This window comes from Lonchura striata, chromosome 9, assembly GCF_050655825.1.
Source record: "Lonchura striata isolate lonStrDom1 chromosome 9, ASM5065582v1, whole genome shotgun sequence".
NCBI classification, from domain to species: domain Eukaryota; kingdom Metazoa; phylum Chordata; class Aves; order Passeriformes; family Estrildidae; genus Lonchura; species Lonchura striata.
Window position 1 is genome coordinate 31,581,711 of NC_140711.1, and position 18,881 is coordinate 31,600,591.

At 39.3% G+C, this 18,881-nt stretch overlaps 1 protein-coding gene across 8 annotated transcripts; it reads right to left on the reverse strand.

Annotated features, from left to right (window-relative positions):
- Positions 1-3,619: 3,619 nt before the first annotated feature.
- GYG1 (glycogenin 1) lies at positions 3,620-18,156 on the reverse strand. 8 transcript variants are annotated; one of them, XM_085588127.1, is made up of 10 exons: positions 18,077-18,156; positions 17,681-17,837; positions 16,926-17,011; positions 14,664-14,799; positions 12,646-12,820; positions 12,152-12,314; positions 8,585-8,711; positions 5,284-5,503; positions 4,627-4,677; positions 3,620-4,407 (listed from the first exon to the last, which is right to left on the reverse strand). In XM_085588127.1, the coding sequence occupies exons 4-10, from the start codon at positions 14,666-14,668 to the stop codon at positions 4,246-4,248; spliced, it is 903 nt and encodes a 300-aa protein (XP_085444253.1). In that variant the 5' UTR covers positions 14,669-14,799; positions 16,926-17,011; positions 17,681-17,837; positions 18,077-18,156; the 3' UTR covers positions 3,620-4,245. The 8 variants fall into 8 exon arrangements, with proteins under 8 accessions (XP_085444253.1, XP_085444252.1, XP_021400596.1 ...); XM_085588126.1 differs by having other exon boundaries at positions 17,655-17,837; XM_021544921.4 differs by lacking the exon at positions 17,681-17,837.
- Positions 18,157-18,881: the final 725 nt, after the last annotated feature.

Here is an 18,881-nt window from a genome sequence, read left to right on the forward strand (position 1 = left end):
CTATTTCTGAATAATACACAGGTGCAGGAGAGTTCCTCTGATGATTACTTCCCAGGAATTTGTAAAAAGGAAGTACCTTAATTTGTGAAACAATTACTTTTAATATTTTACATAACAGAACTCCAAGGATTTTTGTAAAAATAAAGTTTTTTTGGATAAAATGCATGTATTGACAGCATGCTATCTAGTAATTTCAATAGACACTTTGAACAATAAGATCATGCTATATGCAAAATAGAATCTCATCCACTTGTGCCAGTGAATGAGGAAGTCCTTGCGAAATAAATTAAAACAAATTATTTTATAGCTGCCAGCTTTCTAGCAGTTCTCCTATACTGCTTTTCCTCTTGTACTGGGAAAATGAGATGTGTTTCACTTCCATACATATGTCTAAATGGTATGCTGATCTGCATGCCACTGGACTTGTGGAGGAAGAATTTGATAAACTACACCTGTTCATGTACCACAGAGTAAAAAACAGCACTGAAGAAGCTCATTTGAGTATTAGTTGAATATTTATGTCTGTTCCTTTCTTTCCATTTGATTCTTGTGTTCTGATATATGTTTACCTAACATTTTGCTCCCTTCACTGTGAAGCTCAGACTTCAAATTGGAGGCATAGATTGCTATATCTAGGTCCTGTTTAGATTGGGAAGTGTACTCGGCCGCAGAGAAACAGAGTCCATAAAGCTTGTAAAGCCTTTCACCTATTACATCTGAGAATATCAACCTTCTGATTATAAGATGAATTGCAGACATAGGAAGTGAAAGAGGACTGAGAAATAAAGGAAGATAGCTATTTGGAGCAAGTGAGCTAATTAAAGGAGTGAGAAAGGAATTAAAACCAAGCAAACTAACAAACTGATGCAGTTTTCGGAAAAAGCCTGCACCTTAGCTATGGAGAAAGGCATACTTTAAGTCTGTTAGAGAAAGAATTATAAGGACACAAACGATGAAGACAGCATGAACCCTAGTATCTGATTGCCACTGGAAAGCTGAAAAAGAGCAAGGAAACAGCTAAACCTGATTGAAGTTGGGTTTTGAGTGGGTTTTTTTGGTGTTTTGTTGGTTTTTTTTGGTTTTTTGCATAATTTATATAAAGTTAAAACTTTCTTTGGGTTTTGCTGGTACAGATTTTGATATTTAGAGATAAGCTAGAAAAATAATTTGTGGTTATGAAGGGGGCATTTGGACTTTTTTTTGTTATATCCATTTTCCATGTAAAAATTTCACACGCAAGAGAACCATTCCTATGGCTAGTCAAACTACATCATTATTTATGTGAACATATGCTGACATTTTGCAAAATGGCTTAGTATATGATTATGAAAGCAACTAAAAACAATTACTAGGATTTTTTTTTGTCTATTAGATTATTATTTCCATGTTACGAAGCCACATAAAACTTACTGGAGATACTACTAAGCTTAATGGTCTCTCCCAAGAAAGCCATTAATGTATCTGAGAGAAAAGAGGTAAAAGCTGAGCGTAAAGAAGTCCTGTCTGATTTGATGGAGCTGTTCAGTAAGCACATGGTTGAACACATTGGTGTTCTGGCTGTTTGGGGTTTTTTTTCTGCTTTCATGATCTGTAAGTAGTCTTTGGCTTTTGGCAATCTCTTTCGTGAAGTATGAACAGTATGTTCTAGAAGTAAGCTTTTGGAATTATTTTTAATTCCAAAGATTGGGTTGGTAGTCTATCATTCTGAATTTGGTTGCTTGTTTGGGGGTTTTTGGGTTTTTGTTCCTTTTTCTTCTTAACCTATACATAAAGATGTATATTGAAAAAATGCTTCTTAAGCTTTTAATAGCTGCTCTGAGTTGTCACCATTTAAGGAACACCTTAGATTATAGGCTTCATAATGGCAAATCAAGTTCCAATATTTGAGTTGCAACGTAAGCAGCACTGTGATTCTTTTGAATAATGATGTTTAGAGTATAGTGCTGTTTTGAGTACATCCAGATTAGAGCAGAAAACTGCTTGATGTATCAAGCGATGCATTGCAAGGAATAAAAAAGGATCTCTGCTTTTCTGCAAAAGCTGCCTACACTGTAATTGTAAAGGAAATAGTGGCAAATAATGACATAAAGGTCATTTTATTGAAAATAAGCTGCATAGAATTTAGTATAGATGTCATACTTTTCCTGAGGCTGTGGTAAACACTTGATCATAGTATGAGTTACAGAGGCTAAAACAGAATTATTTTCAAAGGTTATCTTTTTTCACTAGCTGTATTTGCTAACCCAAAACATGCTGGTTTTCATCTTATTCAGCATCTCTCCTTATCTTATTGCATTAACATAACAAAACATACATGATAAACCAAATTTTCAGGCAGGCAGTAAGTATCATACTTTTCTACTTTCTTGGTTCTCTCCAACTAAGCTTAAAAAGAAGTAATGTGACTATTCTCCAGTATGAATACAGACAAAGGGAGGAAAATTTAGACTGTTTGGCTTAAAAGGAGTATTTACTATTTTCCATAGAGTAGTCTTTGAGTATGCACAACTCTCCAATATTTGTTCGATAAAGTATACTTTTGTCATAACAGACTGTAACTAGTAATCCCTTCTGCTTTCACACAACTTCAAATTTATCTGTTAAAAAAAAAAAACAAACAAAAAACCCAAACAAAAAACACAGCAAAAGAAAAACCCATACAGGAAAGGGCTAGTTACAATATGGAGTTCAGACACTATGTTCTTTCAAGTAGCTACAAGCTACTTTAGTTTGGACCTCACATATTAGCATTTTTTCTACATGGTGAACAACTAAGTCACAGAGCAATTAAGTAGTGAAAACAAGATAGACCAACCCATATACTCATGTCTTCTGCTTTACGAGCAAATTGTGAGAGCTTGTTGATGGTTTATTTTATCTCTAGACTCAAGGTTTAGCACCATCACTAGATTCCAGCCAAAATCCTCCTTTACTAGGAAATAAGTAAGTAATATTTACTCAGTGTTTCTGCATTCATACAAGGTACAGCTGTCAAAAAACACTAGTTTTTTTCTGTTTAGACTTTTGATTAAAGGATAGAAAACCTTAGTACAGATGACAGCCAATCTGTCTGTCATCAGCATGCTTTATTTTTACTGCTTTTCCATGTCTCTTGGAGTACATGTAGCCCGAGTGTGGCAAAAAAAACACTTTCTTTTACTGTCTTTATACATGGAAAGAGTAGTTTTCCTTACCAGGGTAGGTACAGTTACTTAAGGAACTATGTAATCTTTCTTTGCCAAAGTAGTATCACAGTTGTTTTTATGACTAAGTTCAGTGTACAAGGCTTACATTAAGGATGGTGTTTCTTTAGTCATTTGAAAGAAGGATGCCTTCTTCCCAAACTTCAAGTTACTAATGTAAACAGCTTCAGCAGGTACTTCCTCATGTCCCTGTCCTATATGCATGGCAAGTTAATACAGAGATTGGCCCTAAACAGCTCCCTGGCAAATGACTAAGTACTTCTAAATAATTACAAACTACAAAAATGGACATTTGTTAATGAGAGCTTGAGTAGCATCAGCAAAGCTTAAGGGATATTTATACCCATTTAATGTTTTAATTAGACTGCTTTGGAGCTCCTTTTTTAATTGCTCAAGAGTTTAAGGGAAGACAGAAATGCATGATAACTTTTTATTTTTGTATCAAGTGCAACATTGCAAGGAACATAAAACTCAGTTTACTAGTCCCATAGTATACAGAACCGAAAAACGCATTCTGCCATGCTGCAGGCACTGTGCGTAAGAACCTGGTCAAAATTTCAGTGCAATTGTGACTGGAAGAGCAAAGCAGTGCTGTTACTGTTACAACTGTATGTATCCCAGTGTCATTAATACATTTATGGTAAAGCAGAATGGCTACCACTCCAGTGTATGAGCAATCCCATGAATTAGATTTTACATCTAAAACAGCAAGCAAAGGAATCAAAGCTAATCACCTAATGAGGTGAGGTAACAAACCCAGTTTAAAGATTATGTTGAGCCAATTGATCAAAACAGAAGAAATTTTAAGCTGAAAATACCTGGTTTTATCTAGTAGGGAGAATTGGAAATGGGGCAGTAATAGGTGGCCCAAGGATTCTGCTTCCTAGCTTTTGCTCAGTCTTCATCTGTAGCACTGCAGAGGTCTTCAGCCAAGAAGTTTTTCCTCAAGCCACTAGCAAGTGTAACTGACCACCATCTATACCTTTCTAGCTGTTAGTTCTGGAACAAGTCCTTGCATCACCACTGTTTGAGACAGGCACTTCTACTGAAGGTAAGTATCAAGTTTCTTCTTGATGTTGTCAAAGGAATCCACTCCCATATAGTCAGCTTGGCCCTGTTCCCACCTTTCCTTGCGTTCTTCTGAAGATTCAGTTGGTAATAGTGGTGATACTGATACATGGGACACTGCCTCTGTAACTTCTGCCTAAAAAGAAAAGTAGAGTAAAAACATAGAAATACTTCATACAGCTAAAGCGAGTAACAGGCCATAGAATGGGACAACAAAGTTGATATTATCATGCACAGTAACAAGCACAGCCATGGGTAGTGATTGTGCAGCTTTCCTAGCAAAATAACAAAGCTGAGTTACAGAAGTTAGCAAGGGAAAAAACAAGAAAAAAAGTAAAATTTAAGTTCTTCATACCTCTCTACAGAAGCCACAAGAGAAAGCCAGAGTATTGACCAAGCCCGATAGCTGCAAATAGTTTGTTAGAAAGATGCAAGATTACCAAGATAAGCACATCTGAAGAGGAGAGTAACTTTGGTCTTAGAAAGGCTGAGAACTTAAACTGATCCATGTACTAAGCTAAGACTAAGAAGTCTGCAGTCAGATGCAGGCTGCTAAACTCTGTTAATGAGAACTAGAGTTAGAAGCATTACTTTGGTTATCCTAGGCTTGCCTAAATGTGATTCACCATGCAAGATCTATATATACATATTTGCATGCTGAACTGGTGTTCTTCCACTTGAGAACCTTATTGGCTGCAACACATTAAGACTTAGACCTTTCTCTGTATAAATTAAAGAAGTTACTACAGTATAAGACCTGGTACTACATTAACTATGTACATAGTTTGTTTTAGGCAAGCATACAGCCATGTCCAAGACCTGTCTAGCATGCTTCTCTTTTGTAGTATTATTTATTCCAAGCATAAAAGGACAAAACTAAAATACCCCACATCCCACAAACTAAACCACACTCATGCTTTGAGATGGACAAAGAGAAGGGAAATTGATGCAATGGTAAGTAACCTGTCATCCATACTTAGGTATGGATGTACAAGATTATTAGAGCACGTACCATATTTACCCCTGTAGTAATTTCTTTAACAATTCCATGCTGTTCTAGTAATGGTAAAATATCAGATATGTAGGTATCCCACCACATGTTGAGGAATTCTGGGTGAACTATTTTAGGGTCATCCATGTTGCCCTTTATGCTTTTTGTTCTGGAGTCATATGTATAGTTCCATGGCTTTGTGCTTCCCAGGAAATGCACCACCTTAGTATTTGCACCAAACCTGTTGGGCAGGAAAATTTTACTGGTCAGTTTGTACATGTGTCTAGAAAACAAGTTTTGATGGGTAGACATAACATTTTTTAACCTGTTATTACTGTATTTTTCCAGAAACATGAATATATTTAGGAGGCTAAATGCTAAATGATCAAACTGCCAATGCCTATTGGGACTGAAAGCATTGTGATACAATGGAAAAAATGCAGACTGAATTCTACATTGCACTAGTCAGATACACCCAAAACCTAATGGTCTGGGCTGCTTAAATACTTACAGACAACTCAAGTCTTTAGGGTGATGTCCATAGCTCGGGGGATAACAGTCTCAAGTAGCCGTTGCAATCGAACTGGTTTTAAAAGTGGAAAAGATCCTACTCCAAAGGCAGCAAGCCAGAGAGTTAAGCATGACAACTATTATATAGAGAATGGTCAGTGTTAAGAGTTACCCTTTCAGTTTATAGCCCTATAGAAATGGATCATTGGATGGCCCTGCTGTAAGGAGACCACGTCCCTGCAAAACAATAACTTTGTATAACCAAGGCATTTCAGAAGACTCCCAGTCTCCGTGCAGCAGGGTCTTGCTAGACAACCCTTACTTCCTAAATAACCTTAGGGCAGCCATATGTGGGTTTGCAAACGGGTTGTTTTCATTTCTTTTTGAAACCATTTAAACTCCATTTTTAATATGGACTTCTAGCTTTGTCCCAGCTATTATCAGTATGTTCTTCTGTATTAAAAGTAAAGATGAGATGTGCCTCTTCTCAAGTACAGAACTTAACACTGAAAGAGGCAACATTTATGTCATTCTCCTACAGTTCCAGAGCTGGGTTTTAGCTTGATTCAGTTTTGTGAAAAAGCAATAGTAGTCTATCTCACCTAGTTCAGTTTGTATCACAGTAGGCTTTCTTGTCAACACAGTATGACTGAAATGGAGAGTAACATCAAGTAGCATGCCTAATGTTTTATTAAGCAGCTGCTGATCATTTTAACCAGGACTCGGGTGTTAAAGAGTTTTGTATATGGAGATAATACGAGTGTGTTTCAAAAGCCATAGAATATTCAAACCAAGTATGCATTTGGATGGGGTTGTAGGTTTCATACTATTTTAAGGTCCTCGACTATATTTCAAAGTTCATGGTCAATGTTTTCAATACAATTGATCTTATTGCAGAATGAAGACTTATGTGCACGTGAAAGTCCTAGTATTTGCTTTAACTGCATGAAAAAAAAAGTGTCTTCAAGAAGTCTGTTACTGGGCTGTAACTTAAACCCCAAAAGTCAAGATTTAGCATAAGGGGTGTACCTTAGTTTTATTAGCTGTCAATATTAAATACCCTGAGTTTTCTTCATCTTAGGCCACTGCTCTTCTGAGAAAACTTATTGTTCAAAAATCAAGGGAAGTTAAGCTAGAGAACAGAATGCATAAGAAGTATCGTATGACATTTATTGCAAGTGGAGAAGTGTACCCTTGGTATCCTATCTACTCACAGTCAGAACAACAGATGCCAAGCTTCTACAATGTTTTCAGCATCTGCTTTCTAGATACTTTCTGGACCTGCAATACTTTATTTTGGCATTTAAGCTCAACTGTTAGGAAGCTTTATGTCCACACTGGCCTCAGCAACTAATCTGTCTTTCCACATCTCCCAGAAAAGTCCTTCATCAATGTTTTGAAGTTAGAGAGCATTTGTCATGAATTGGCATTTTCCTTTGGAAAAAGGATTACTGAGACTGCTGTGAAATCTAGTCTCGCTGTACAAAGCTGCAAAAAACTTAGCTATTGCTGTCAGTAGGCTTGAATTTCACTATATTCTAACTGTTGATTATCAGGAGTGTAGCTGCTGATCTAACCAAGGTTGTTCCACCTATTGAGCAGGGGATGTTACTTACAAGGGCCACACTTCCAGCATTCTATTTTTGAAGGTCTGATGAATTCAGTTAAGCAACCGATTCAATCAGTTAAAGATAATTTTTGTCAGGAGCACTCAGATCCTTTGTTCTGTGACAACAAAGTAATTTGTAAAATTAAGGTCACATGACTAATATCCAGCCATGGAAAAAGGGCATACTTCACAATAGATATTAGTTTATCGAATGCTATCCAGCTACTTAGTCATTCTGAGGCTTGCATATATTTCTTTAAATAAGTGTTCTACTTTTAGCATGACAAGATTCCAAATAGTATTCTGATCACAAGACATAGTTTGATCTTGAGCCAGCAAGCCCTGCTTATGCCAGCTGCTGCTTTAGACACTAGTAACCTGATGTCATTCAGAGATCAGATTGTTTTTATGCACTTGGCACTTTCCCGCTTCCTTGCCTCTGACTTCTGTAGCTCATAATAGATAAAGAGTTTCTGTGTAACACTTCAGTTTCCCTTCTTCCCCCACCCCCACTCCCTTTCTCCTGCATTGTTATAACACTGAGCAACCCTGCCTCTCACATACAGTTTACTCACATGCCCCATTAATGCTGGCAGCTAGGCAGGATACAGGCTTTGTCACAAAGAAAACATGCAATGATATGTGGTTGGCTGTATTCTTTATTCATCTTGCTGTTACTTTAGGAACTGACAGAGGTTCTAGAAAGACTGTTATGAGAGAATTCTAGCTTGATACAGATCTTTGTTCACCACACTTATTTAAATGGTATAGGTTGATTAGATGAAACTCTAAGTACTGGTTGTTAAATACCCTAAGTTACTGGAGTGAAGAAAGGGCAAGTTATCTAAGTGGGAAGGATACCACCAGTGACATGCTGAAGGTCAGCTCAAGTTGATTAAAGAGCCAACTGCCATTTGTTAGAACTGTACTAGACTGTATCCTATACTGGAGGAGTGGTTTTTCCTTTTGCAAGTGACCTGTCAAAGTGCTTACTCAACTTCAGCGTTATCACCAGGGATGAGTGGTTTAAGCTGCAGATACAGCATATTTGAGTTTAATAAATTTAATTTTTTTTTTAAGAGAAGAAATTATGATATTTTGAGTGGCAGGAACAGTCTACTTCTAGAAAACCTGTGTAAGCTCATGCCTGTTCATTCTGTACAAAAAATTAGTTTATGTAAGTTCTTGAAGTTTTCAACTTACGCTTTAAATGCTGGAAGGTAGGAATATACAGAAGTGCTGCTCAAATTATAAATAAACGGCAGATGTTTGCTCATGTCTGTTGTTGCCCAACTGCTGAAGAACGTGTTTAATAACCCCTGATCTGCACCTAAAAGAGAAAGCATTAATAGGCTACGAGCATCAGACCGCTGTTTGAGGATCTTTTTCAGTCACTTTACTAAGAGTTGGTAATGCAGTTATCATGTTCTGTAGAAGTCTAGCACACAGCACTACAGTTCTATTTGTGAACAGCCCTGTAAACCTTGCAGCCTTTGAATATTCCAAAATTGCAGAGAATTAAACAGTATATATGGGGTTACTTTTGTTAAAAGATAGGAAGCTACTCACAAACTCTGCCATTCAGTTTCTTTTATAGCTTACATTCAATCTGTATAAGGCAGCAAAAATACGCCAACAATAAAACAGCACAACTGAGCACTGCTTAGCTGTAGCTCAGAAGATCAAATGGCAACAATTAGTTTTATTACTTATGCTTACAGATGCATGACCAACATCATCTCGCTGACAGAGTTAGGGTATTAGTGGCCTATTAGACCTGCAGTCCCAGATGCATCTACCTCCACACTGATCTGATCAGAAAAGCACATGTAGTCTTGGTGACTATTCTGGTAAAACTCCATCAAATTCCTTACCAGACAACAGGTGTTCCTAATTCTGTACTAAAAAGCTCCTGACTAACCACTAAATGAAGATAACAATCTGTGTTCAGAGGGGTCGTGTCTTAGTTTGCAAGAGGCTGTTACAAGGTTAAGTGAATCTGAAGTTGTTTGGTATCTCAGTAGTAGATTAGCTAAAAAAAAAAATAAATATAGCCTTCAGGCCAGAGCAAACTAGTTTATAAGCAGCAACTGAGAAGCAAAAACCTATTTATCTGTATCCATTCATTCTTTATCACAGTGAGTATGATTAGTCTTTAAATGGTAATAATCCCTCTTATCAAGGAGATTGAAGGGAGTCCTCTGACTTTCACTTGCTGTATTCTTTCACCTATCACTGCATTCACAAGTAGCATTACTAGGGGGTAGGTAAATGGATAGCTTAGTTAACAAACAATGTTTCATTTTAATCTTTCCTTTTCTTACGCATTCAGTTTCTGCTGACTCAGAAGGAGGTTTTTAGTGGCCTATTATTTGATTTAGGGCAGTATTAAGGTTTATACCATGAGTGCTGTTTGAGCAGAATTTGCTTTTTGCAGCTGAAGTATCTAGACACTGGGCATAAACTTAGATGTACAGACAGTACACTGACAAATATAAATTCTAGGTATCCTGTTACAGCTGTCAGCATACATGCAGATTGCAGAGCGAGAAACAGCCCAGAAACTCAGTCCAGCAATTTCAAACTTCTGACTTGTCTCTCAATTCATAAAGGAAGGAAAACACTTTTCAAAAAATTGTAACCATCATAAGAGAACTGAAGGGGAAGCAATAGTGTATTTAACTTACTCTACAGGACTTTCTCTCGCTCAGATTGTTTTACACGCTTGGCTTTTTTTCAGATTGAATGCATTTGTGCCAAAGCAGACAATGAAAGCAGCATCTAGCTGCCCAATTCAGATTTCAACAGGATTATTGTTATATAAACAGGACCTCGGACATAAGGTGAAAAATCAGGCAGTACTTATATTAACTACATATTTACAGATACATATCAAGGTTCAATACAGCAAGACTGTAAAAGGAACTATTTTGGATCCCAGGCTAAAGAGCCAGAGGATTGTCTAAGCAATAGCAACATTCCTAAGGTAGTGGTACTACCAGATTACTACTTCTAAAACCAAATTTTTCCACTACATTCAGATGGTATCTAGAGTAGCTGCATGATATCTTCTTTATTATTTAGAAAGGTGAAGTTTAGACAAACAGAGCAGATGTCTACATAAGTAGCCATCATTCTGCCATTTCTAGACTACATAGGAGGCAGTTGTCTGCTGTTACATGCAAGAAATATTCTGGAAGATCTTCTATTCCCTAGTTACTCCTACTATGGACAAGGTACTTGCAGCTTGACTTCAACTACGCATAGTTTGGTAGGTTGTTCAGTTTGCACCCCCGTGTCCCACTGAAAGCAGTGACCTTCACAGGTTTCTAATACTAAGTTTCTTAGGCCCTTTTATTACTCTCTAGGTCAATTTAATTTTCAATTCCCTTTCTCCCTACCAAAGTTCCTGAGCTCAGCAGTAGCTTATGCAATTAGTCTAGGTCTCTATGGTGCCATTAGTCAGATCAGTGCTACCATTTAATACAAACTAAGTAGATTTTGAAACTGAAGTATGAAATACAGTTCTAAAAATTTGATAACTAAACAATTAGCCCACTATTTTTGCTGTTAAGTGCTGCAACAATTGCTTTGCGTTTAGGACAGAGGAAGTTTCATCATTGCATGGCTTTAGCATTCAAATCAGAAAGCATATTGTAAAAACAGTCCTATTCAATTGGGGGTTTTTTGATTGGTTGTTTTTGGAGGGGGTGGGGTTTTTTTGTGGGGAGTAGAGGGGAGTGTTTGGTTGGTTTTCAGGGGGTTTGTTTGTTTGAATGCAACAATTCAGAATTGTGCTATAGATTTTGCCATAGCTGGTGGTCAATTTGTACCTTTGACCTTTATTACATGGTGGTATTCATTTTCACTGGGTAGCAATTACCATGCAACTGTGACCAATGATCTTTAGAAGGCCACACAACAAGAGCCCCTACAGCAACAAGGATTATTCTGCAGACTAGGAGTGACATCTGAATATTTTACTTTTCACAAAGTACTGAGAGGTAAGTCAACAGGCTAGCTCATTATCTTTTATCTGAGAGTTTCATTTTATGGTCTTATTTACATCATTTTTTGTAATTTTTTTCAAGTTAGAACTTTGTACCACAGTAGTTAGATAATGAAATTAAGTGACAGGAGACAGTGGTACTCAGAAGCCTTTAACTCTAGCTGTCTCCAAAGGACATAGGCTTTTACTGCAACAGTAATAGATTTAGTAGACTTACAGGACAGCACAACTTGGCTTCTCAAGCTCAAACCTGGTACAGTGGCGGATCTCAGGTAACCTACAGCAGGAAGCAGCCAAGGCTACTACATGCACTTGATACTGAGAAAGAGACAGTCACCAACCACCCTTATAATGACAGGAAGCCATCCCATAGCATATGAAGAGATAGCTGTACCTTCAAACGTTTGATTCTCTGAAGCTGTGTTCAAGTTGGCAGTACTATTTTTCCCTATAGCAGCTTGAGCTAGTATAGAACACCCAAGCCTTGAGTGTTAGGAATGTCTGAAGCCTAATACTGGGGTTTCATTTCTTGTTATATGATTCTACACCTGTTACTCAGTTTTTATTTCATTAAGTCTCAAAAAAGTGGCTTTACTACATATTGTAATGACAGCTTCTATTTCTGAGGATATAATTTTTGCATAGTTACATTGAGAATTCTATCATATGGAGTCCCCAAGAGATGTATGTAGTTACTGACCCATCCCAAGTACTGTCACCATTTTGGTCCAACTTACACTGAAATACAAATTAATACATACCATCAAAGCTGCCTTTCTCTGTGGCAAACTGTAACAGCTGACTGTATGTTTCAATGGAAGGTCGGTAAACAAAAACTCCCGAATTAAAACAGTCGGGCCAGCCTGGATCTGGTGCTGCAGATAGCTCTTCTCTCTCAAAAAGCTCATCTATATTTGACAAAACCTAATTGTAAAGGAGTTCAAAAAATGCTTTTAGGTTAGGAATTGTGGTATCATGTTTTCATGGATTTTGGCATCAACACTAAGACATGAAAGGAAGTTCTTGTATCACTGTTCATCTTACAGAAGACAATACTTTACAGAAATAGTCCCCACAGACTTCATAACAGTTATATAGTTTAAAAGGCACACACATTCTTACTGTACTAGTCCATCTAGTAAAAGGCTTAAAAGGCTTCTATTACCCCTACTCCTAAAAAAAGACCCACAGAAAGAAATCCAACAATTTCAACCCTGATAGTCTTTGAGAGGTACCATGAGACCCAGCCACTTACCATTGTGTCTGCATCCATGAAAACACACTTCGAAAACTGTGTCAGCTCCCAGCAGTGAAGCTTTGTTAGTGTGACGCCCAACTCAGGTCTTTTCATTAACGCCAAGTGTGCTGAATCCCCACTATCCAAGACATTTACCAATATAACTTCATCAAAGACTCTTTCCAGCACTTTCCTGGGGAAGAGTCAATGGGCAAGATTTAGTTCTAGCATTACTCCAACAGCAGACCACATGACAGGTTCCATAAAGAGAAGTGGAGTAACAGGGAACCTGGCAACATTTCTTGTTGAAAAGAAGTAAGAGTTGACTGTATATTTTGGAACACACAAATACACCTGTCTACCATGAAGTCTGTAACGTGCACATTTTGGGGAACAAAGAAGTCTCTTGGGTTTTTCTTTTTTCTTACACAGAGTATTAGTTGGCATTGCTATCAAGCTTTTTTTTTTTCATCCAGACTGATTTCTGGCAACTTAATGGCCTACTCTGAGCAGACAAGAAATGGGAAGATGTTAGACTAGCTTGAGCAGGACAGTAGCTGAATCTGAAACAGCTGAGACAATTTCATGCAATACTTACACTGTTCTGGATTTGTGACATCTGAGACATCTGACTAAACCTAGTTGCTAACTTTCTTTATCCCATAAAGTCTCTCCAAGACTGACTTAGTCATGGCTGTGGGTACCAAAAGTTTTGAACCAGTATCATATTTGCAAAAGAGTGACAAACTTTCAAGCAGTGTAGTGAAATTTTGTGGCAGATATCCAACCTTTGCTTTACAATCAACAGAGCATTACCATTAGTTCAAGAGATGAAGGTGTTCATGCTGCTTAAAAATGGAAGCATCGGTAAAGTCTTACTGGTTTACAGGATATCTTGAATGCTCAGCAATTGCCAGGGCTTGTAAATGAGTTTTGGAACTCTGCCTTGCAAGGCAGTCTGTATACTGACAGTTGGTCCATTGGTGGGTCAGCACTTCTGAACTTCGGGCATACTTTCTTAGTGGAGACAGGGTGAGAAATGCAAGTTCCAATTACACCATTAGGTACATAGGTATCACTGGTCTAAGGGCATAGTACTAGGTGGCTATTACTAGCACATAGGTACATTTAGGGTTCATCTTGGAAGAGCACACTCACCTAGTAAGCTGAAATGGATGTTGCTATATGCAACATTTTAATAGTGATACAACCATTTAGCTGCCAGGAGAATCCAGGGAAAGTCACTGCATTTTTTAAAATTGAGTCACCTCTCTATTTTGTCTATATATTGATAACGCTTTTCAGAATTACTTCCCCATGCAGAGAATCTTGACCTATCATCTGTAGTTCCTGGAGTTATCAACTGTTTCATTGTCTTTTTTTTTTTTTTACCCTCTTACATGTGGAAAGAATCCAGTCCACTCCATAGTGAGACTATTCTAAGGAGGCTGTAGGAAGCAGTTGCCTCTTAATTTCATTTGATGTACTGTGGTGACCTTGTTAGATGCCTCTGTTCAGCTGCTGATTTGACATACTTGGTGCTACTTCAGTTCTGCTTGCTTTTCCCATGATAAAATTCGAAGTGTCTGCTAGATTTCAATAGAGCTTGTGTTACGTCAATTGGGAATACCTCTGCAAAACAAATACCAACTCCCTGCTCCCACACCTCCACATGCATATACATAGCACTAACAAATGCACAGGCAATTTCACATTGTTGGACGATTCTAAGTAGGACTACAAAAGAGCAAAGATCCAGCAGAAGTATCAGTATCAAGTCATGGTTTAGAGCTCTAACTGCAGACTATTTGTTTAACTCGTCATAGGGAAGAAGAAAAACCACACTAAAACATAAACAGTTTCATGTTTGAAGAACTTACAGAACTCCAGATAGTACAGATAAATTGAGTTCTGCTGAAATTTAGCTGTTTAGCTACCAGAGTTTTGAAAGGTTACTATCAAAGACGTTAACTTCCATTTTTCAACCTGCACATCAGCAGGAACTGCTGCAGTCTGAAGCATGTAAGTGACCTTACCTCATAAGATCTGAGACCTGAGGAGTTATGAGTGCAGTCAGCTTCCTTGTTGTTCTATACTGTTGTAAGGATGAACCAAGTACCAGTGCTCCTTTCACATAGGAGTCATTTGTGGCTAGAGTCACAAAGGACTGGTCTGGAAGAAATCAACGTGGTCAAGTTAGCACGATCCACTACTTTAGTCTGAGACAGATACATTAGAAACCTCATATTGTTAGGTAATCTTGCTGTGAGACCTCTAAGATGTGCCCTTGAATTCTGTGTAGAGGGCCTTCCTACGTGACTCAAAGAAGCAGATTGCTTGCATAGCTATATCTGCTATTGGTAACTTGACACATAGCAAAATGCAGTAAAATGACCCACAAAATCAAGACTGCTGAAAGAGAACATTAGTTCAAATTTGCCCACAGGTTAAAAACGTCATGACAGACATAGAGACAATACAAAATTCTAAAGAGCTCTACTTAGGCCACTAATACGCTATTATGCAAAATGTAGTTGGAGTCTGTGGGCTTGCTTTGGGCCTGAAGTTAGTAGGGTTTTGTAGTGTTTCTCTAGGTTCAGCTCCCAACCCTGAAGATAAAGCAGTGTAAAACTTGCAATTCATTTTCACATTAAAGTAAGCATTGAATTGTATCTTAGACAACAGTTTTAAGTTTTGCTAGCTCAGGATTTTGCAGATGAGCTCTTCTGCAACCCATGACTGCAGCTCAGCCACAAGAACACAAGATTTAAATGGGAAGTAACTAGTACACAAAAAGCAATTTAGCACTTGCAGGAATAATTTTTACTCTTTGAGCAAAAAGAGGTACTATAAACTTCTGCTCCAGCTGTATGTTAAATATAGCTTAAGACAGATTGGTTTGCCCTATAGTACTTATTGAAGCCATATTATACAAGCTTTGCATTCTTTCATGTTGTTTTAAACTGCCAGAGGGGACTCACAAAAGCAAACAAGAAACTTATAAAAGTTATTCAGTTCACTGTTAACTATTTTAATGTAGATCTCCTTTCAAAGTTATATCACTTTACAAAGCATGCTTTTTTCTACTGATCCATTTTTCACTCTATCAACATAACAGTTTCTTCCTAGGAATTTCAAGAGTCAAATTTATTTTAGCAACTTTGATTTCATTTCTTTACAGAAAGTGTTAACTAGGTTAGATCAGAGTGAGAATTTTGGGCACTTAAAGCCTTACTATCAAACCTAGCAGTAAGATTAAAATACTGACTCCTTTCAGAAAAAAATTTATTTAGCACAACTCCTAAGCTCACAAGTCATCATCAATATATTTTTAACTTAATAACCCCCTAACAGTTGACAACAGACAATCATGTACCATTGCCTATAAGTGCTGCAAACCTGGACTACAAGATCTATAGACCAGCTACAAAACCTTCTATTTTGCTTAGCAGCAAAACCAACTAGTCCCAAGGGATTTAGATTATAGCGGTCAATCACAAAGATCAAAAAAGCTTCTATAATACCAGGAATAAAGCTATTTTGTTTCAATTCACTTTTAGCTGCCTGTTTGTACTACTTCATATTCAGCAAATCTGCAGAACAACTTTACCTTTCTTTGAAAGGGCAAGTGTGTAACATTTTAAGTCGTACTAACATCCTCCTAATAGGACAGGGTTTTTCACTACGTAATTTGCATGTTACTCCTCAATGCATGGAAGTCTGACACTATGCTCTCAGACAGCTCACTAAAAATCCAGTGTAGTCAAAGTGGGATTGTGCCCAGTATTCATCTGAATGTTGGGGTTTTTTTAACCCTAGCAGTGTACCACTAATTCTTAAAGTGACCTTGCCACTGAAAGCAGATCTTTTCTTCATCGACCCATTAGCAGATATACTTCTACTCTGTCTCATCTTGAAACTGAATATTCACACACACAAAGGTCTTTAGGGAAATAAAGTCAATTTAATTATGGAATAAAGGCTAAGAACCCCCCTACTGCATCCCAACTCTAGGAGGAAACTTTACAACTGTTTGACAGGAGGTTACTATTGCCAATCTGGAGACCAAGTCAGCATAACTTTCCAAAGTTTTCAATAAACTATGTTTTAGTCTATATCTAAAGTTTCTATTACATTTATTCTATACCATCCTGTTTGTGTTCTGCATCATCTAGATATTATAGCTAAGTGTTCTAGTCTATGTAATTCATAAGTACACAAGTGCCTGCTACAATTTGGGCAAGACCAGTTGGTGCTTACTATGGAAGTTGTATCTGCAAAAGAATAGTCCATTCTACCTAAACATCAAGTATTTCAGCTGTGTCCTTCTCTGTAAACATTTTCTTCACAGAATCTTGTGTTTATGCAGCAGCCATTGTTAGGCCTGAAACATAATAAACTCTTGGTGAAAGTATGTCCTCAAAACGACACAGAATGAGAGGCAGTTACACAGCTTCCTAATTGATTTATCCAGACAAAACCAGGCTACTTCAGAAAACTCTTTGGCTGTCCAGTTCATAGGCTATAATATCTCTTTGCAAGAGTTTTTGTGATAGCCCTTACACACCCACAAGCACTCTGGAAGTCTGATCTTATATTTGATGGCATGCAGGAGGTTACTGTAGTGCTTGCCCCAGATCATTTAAAAAATTCCCCTGGAAGATTTTTCATAGGCCTAACCAGAGTTCACAGGTGCTTTCCTTTTCTTCTAGTCTCTGAGTTAGGTGCTAGTATATCTGATTTTTTTTTTTTTTTCTGAGTACAGGATTCCTAGAGAGACAGAAGCATCTTATCAAGACATGCATCGCAGGGCAGATTTCCTGCAGGCTTCCAGACCTGAAAATGAAACCCACTCTGCTGACAACTTCAGGTGAAAATGAGGGGGGGGGGGGGGGGGGGGAACACACACACAAAAACAACCAACAAAAAAAAAAAAAAACCAAACAAACAAAACCACACACAAAAGAATTAAAAAAAAAAAAAAACAAAAAAAAAAAAAACCCACGGAATAAAGAAGTGACACGTACGTGGAGAGCCGAAAGGACCTACTCACTGCAAAGTACCAAAGTTACAGAAATCACAAGCTCTCTCCGGCGTTCCAGGACAAAGCTGAGTTTTCCCCTGTGAGCCGCTGTAGCTCTACAGTGGCCTCTCTGGCCCATCCTGCTCCCCGCCACGCCGGCGACATCCCTCCCGTTAGGGAACGGAGCCTGGGACAGAGCAGCGGGCTAGGCACGGAAAGAGCCGACACCGCACGCGTCTTCTCGACCCGCACAGTGGTGGCCGGCGGGACGGCTCCGAACCCCCCACGAGCAGCCCCCGCCCGCAGCAGCCGGAGCCAGCTCGCCGTCGGGACGGCTGCCCAAGAACAGGCGCGATCGCGGCGATCCCGCGGCCGGGCCCCGTGGCACTGGCACAGGGCGGCGCGGGCCGGCGGGCGCACACTGACCTGCCATGGTGCCGAACGCAGCTCGGTGCGGGAGACGCGACGGCCGCGGTCGGGGCCGCGCTGAGGCCGCCCCTTATATCGGGCGGGGCCAGCAGCGGCTCGCGCGCGGCGGCGGGGGAGGCCCCGCCCCGAGGAATCCCCGCGGCGCCGCGGGCGGAGCCCCCGCCATGGCCTCCCGCGGCGGCCGCACGTCACCCCCCTCCTTCTGGGGCCTACACCGTGCTCTTCCCCGCCGGGAGGCCTGAAAGCCCCGCCCGCTCGTTCCTCTGCCTCTCGGGTAAAGCGGAGCTTGAAAATGCCTCAAAGTGCTCCGCTGCGCGAATACAGGGCAGGACCGTGTCAGGGTGGCTTAGGCAGTGGTACACAGGAGGAGCGTTGCACCTGTGGCCGCTAAGCCCTGCGGGAAGAAAGACTAAAACCACTGGGAAGAGCCTGGCTGCGTCCTCCTGGGACTCTCTCCCTGCAGGTGTTAGTACAGGTGGATGACTCTTCTCCAAGGCTAAACGGTCCCAGCTCCCTCAGCCTTTCCTTGTAGGAGAGATGCTTTCTTGTCCCTTCATCATCCTTGTGGCCCTTTGTTGCCCTCTCTCCAGTGTGTTGATGTCTTCTCTACTGGGGAGCTCAGAACTCAGCATAGCCCTGGAGGTGTGGCCTCAGCAGTGCTGAGCAGAGGGCAAGGATCCCCTCCTTCAACCCGTCTTGTGCAACCTAGGATACCACTCACCTTTTCAGCAAGGGCACATTTTTGGCTCGTGTTTAATTTTTTGTCCCCCAAGATGTCCAGATCCTTTCCTGTGATCCGTTA

Excerpts from the sequence above, each read along its gene's own strand:
- GYG1 (XM_021544918.4), bottom strand. Across the intron at positions 12,315-12,645 it reads TCATGGATGCAGACACAATG|GTTTTGTCAAATATAGATGA; the intron begins GTAAGTGGCTGG and ends CTTTACAATTAG. Across the intron at positions 4,408-4,626 it reads CTTGTGGCTTCTGTAGAGAG|GCAGAAGTTACAGAGGCAGT; the intron begins GTATGAAGAACT and ends TTTTCTTTTTAG.